This window comes from Penaeus vannamei, chromosome 32, assembly GCF_042767895.1.
Source record: "Penaeus vannamei isolate JL-2024 chromosome 32, ASM4276789v1, whole genome shotgun sequence".
NCBI lineage: Eukaryota > Metazoa > Arthropoda > Malacostraca > Decapoda > Penaeidae > Penaeus > Penaeus vannamei.
The window spans coordinates 7,186,737-7,190,247 of NC_091580.1; the positions used below are offsets into that span (position 1 = coordinate 7,186,737).

Consider the following 3,511-nt stretch of genomic DNA (forward strand, 5'->3'; position numbering starts at 1 on the left):
GGGCTTCCGTGCTGCTAAATGCGAGGTTGAGGGGGAGGAGAGAGAGAGAGAGAGAGGAGGGGGGGGCGAGGCAAAGAGAGGGGAGGAGAGAGAGAGGGGGCAGGCAAAGAGAGGGGAGGAGAGAGAGGGGAGAGGGGGGCAAGGAGAGAGAGAGAGAGAGAGAGAGAGAGAGAGAGAGAGAGAGAGAGAGAGAGAGAGAGAGAGAGAGCGAGAGAGAGATAGATAAATAGAGAGAGAGAAACAGAAAATCATCCCCACGTGCCCATCCAAGACCGACAACATTGACCTCTCTCTCATCCACCTCAGGCCCTGTCTCTCTCCTGACGTGTCGAAATTCTTGGTTCAAAGATCTGGCTGGACGAAAAATGACACAAGCTTCCGTGTTTCCTCAAGTACGTCCCTCCGGCTCCGTGGCACGTTGATGTTCCTATGCGGAATCTGTGGCCGTGGCAGAAACACCGGACTTCCGTGCTGCTAAATGCGAGGTTGAGGGGGAGGAGAGAGAGAGAGGGGGGGGGGCGAGGCAAAGAGAGGGGAGGAGAGAGAGGGAGAGGGGGGGGGGCAAGGAGCGATGAGTAGAGAGAGAGAGAGAGAGAGAATGAGACAGAGAGAGAGAGAGAGAGAGAGAGAGAGAGAGAGACAGAGAGAGAGAGAGAGAGAGAGAGAGAGAGAGAGAGAGAGAGAGAGAGAGAGAGAGAGAGAGAGAGAGAGAGAGAGAGAGAAAGGGGGGGCAAAGAGAGGTGAGAAGGGAGAGAGAGACAGAGACAGACAGACAGAGAGAGAGAGACAGACAAGCATACATATAGACAGACAGACAGACAGACAGACAGAAACAGAGGTAGAGAGAAAGAGAGAGAGAGAGAGACGAGGAGTATGGGAAATGGAAAAGAAACAGAAGGATAGGCGTAGAGTGAGTGGGAAGGAAGAAAGGGAGGTAGAGGTGGAGAAAGAAAAGGATAAAGAGAAGGGGAAAGGGATGTGGAGGAGGAAAAGCAGAAAAAAACACAGGGTAGAGGTGGAGCTGGTGGGGGAAGAAAGGGAAGAAGATGAAGAAAAGGATGAGGAGACAGAAACAGGAAACAGAAAAAAAACAGGAGAAAAGAGGTGGAGGAAGTAGGGAAGAAGAAAGGGGTGAACGGGGAGAATAAAGAGAAGGGAAAAGGAAGGAGATGAAGAATGAATAATAAAAAAAAAGATAGGGGTGGAGTGATAGAAAGGCGGAGGGGAGGAGAAAGAAAAGAATTAGAAAAATAGGGGGATAGAGGTGAAGTGAGGAGGGAGGATGTGAGGAAAGAGAAGAAACAGGGAGAGAGAATGAAAGAGAGAGAGAGAGAGAGAGAGAGAGAGAGAGAGAGAGAGAGAGAGAGAGAGAGAGAGAGAGAGAGAGAGAGAGAGAGAGAGAGAGAGAGAGAAAGAGAGAGAGAGAGAAAGAGAATAAAGAAGTGAGAGAGAGAAAGAGAAAGGGAGAGAGAAAGAAAGAAAAGAAAGAAGAAAAGAAAGAGAGAGAGAGAAAGAAAGAAAGAAAGAAAAAAAAGAGAGAGAAAGAAAGAAAAAAAAGAAAAAAAAGAAAGAGAGAGAGAGAGAGGTAAACACACACGCTGACTAGAAACGACCAAATCTGATCCGCACGATCGCTCTCATGCAGTGATTGGTGGATGCTTCGTTGCAATTGCAGTTTTGTTATGCAATGAATTCTTAAAAGGGAGAACGTAATCGTCTCCATGTTCGGTATATTCGTGTATATGTCAGCGTATACCACCTTTTGAATCATTCATCTATATTGCGCATTGTTGTATATCCGTGTAAGTTGATATTGCATTTGATATAGATACATTTGATTATCATTTTGATTGTATTTTTGTTATTATATTATATTCATATTTCCTTATGGATTATTATTATTATTATTATTATTTATTATTATTATTATTATCCTTATTATTATTTGTGTATGTTATCTATTCATCAGCATATATATCATGATATTAAGGTATTCTACGCCATGTTTTAGTATTCATTTGTTCTGAAAACATGGCATGATCCCTCTTTCTCTTGTTTATGGCATTTTATAGGCAGAGCAGGTTTGCATTCTGATTTCAACTTTGATCTTTAAATGAAATCCAGAATGTTGTTATATATGGATACATTTAGCTTTGTATTGCCTGGGTAAATCCACTTGCTTGGATAAACGTATCAGAAATGTAAATATCTAGATGTAGTAATTAATCTGACTATTATAATCCTTTATCTATTAGATGAGTAGAATCAAATAAATCAGACGATGTTGTGGAAACGTTTTATATATTTTATATATTTTATATATTTTAAACGTTTTATCTAGTGTCTTTATAAGATGAAACCTGTAGAGAAGGTATGAATGAGAATGAATATCTTCGCAATACAAGAGATATATTTAAGCGGTTTCGATTATATCTACGTCAGAAATCATGCGTTTCTGACGAAGATATATTCGAAGCTGGTCAAATACATCAAGATATTCATTCTCATTCATACCATTTCTACATTTGTCATCGTGAATGCGGTTCATCCTGGAACTTATCCAGATCATTGTAATTTTTTCATTCCTGGTCTTACGAAGGAGAAATAGATGTTGTTCCTGTACTAAAGCGTCTGTCTGGTATGGTTTTAGACCTTACGAAGGAGTAATAAATATTCTTCCTTTACTAAAGCGTCTGTCTGGTATGTTTTTTGACTGTTCTCTGATTTCTGACATGACTTGCATAACTGGTACCTTTCTTGATGCAGAGAATATTCTGATTATTTTTATAACATATATCAGAGGCGTTTTTAATGGTCTACACCAGTTGTTCAGTTCTGCTGTTATGTTTGTATTCTATAATTCGCTTTTAATTTCAAAGACTTTTTTTTTCTACTGTGATGATACATTTTCTAGCGAAGTTGGTGTTAAATTCGTGGTGAGTTTTTCCACAGGAGCTTTAAGGACGAAATCTTACACTGTGGACAATATGTCTACCTTACAAGTCGTACACTTAATCTTTTATTTATTTTCATATATTTTTTTAATCAATAATATTTTTACAGGAGCGTTCTGTGGCCTCTCTAAAGAATATGAAATGTTGACTGCTTTTTTTAATGGAACATCTACAGGTTTCGGAATATTTTATTCTTAATTTCCTATAAATAATGTTGGAGACACAATGCATATTTGGAGGAACAATCCGACATAACTTTTTAAACCCTTTTCTGAAGTACATAAAAATGTGTGTTTGTGTCTGTTTCTATGTCTGTCTGTCTGGCTATCTTTGTCTGTCTGTCTGTTTGTGTCTGTATGTCTCTGTGTGTGTGTGTGTTTGTCTTTCTCCGTCTCTTTCTCCGTCTCTCTCTGTAGAAAGCTTGGTAAAGAGATAAGTTGATAAGGAAGTAAATAACACAAATATATATTTTTCATTGCATGTGGACATCAAGAAGAAAAACGAAGCCTTGAGACAGTTTTGTCTTCCTCCAATTTTCGAAGAGGAAATTTTTAGAT

At 39.6% G+C, this 3,511-nt stretch overlaps 1 protein-coding gene across 1 annotated transcript in view; it reads right to left on the reverse strand.

Annotated features, from left to right (window-relative positions):
- The window catches only part of LOC138867810 (uncharacterized), a 13,795-nt gene extending 11,247 nt beyond the window's left edge, over nucleotides 1-2,548 (reverse strand). The window contains exon 1 of the mRNA XM_070144617.1: nucleotides 2,438-2,548. Within this exon, the coding sequence (XP_070000718.1) occupies nucleotides 2,438-2,548 (111 nt within the window). The remainder of the gene's footprint in view (nucleotides 1-2,437) is intronic.
- Nucleotides 2,549-3,511: the final 963 nt, after the last annotated feature.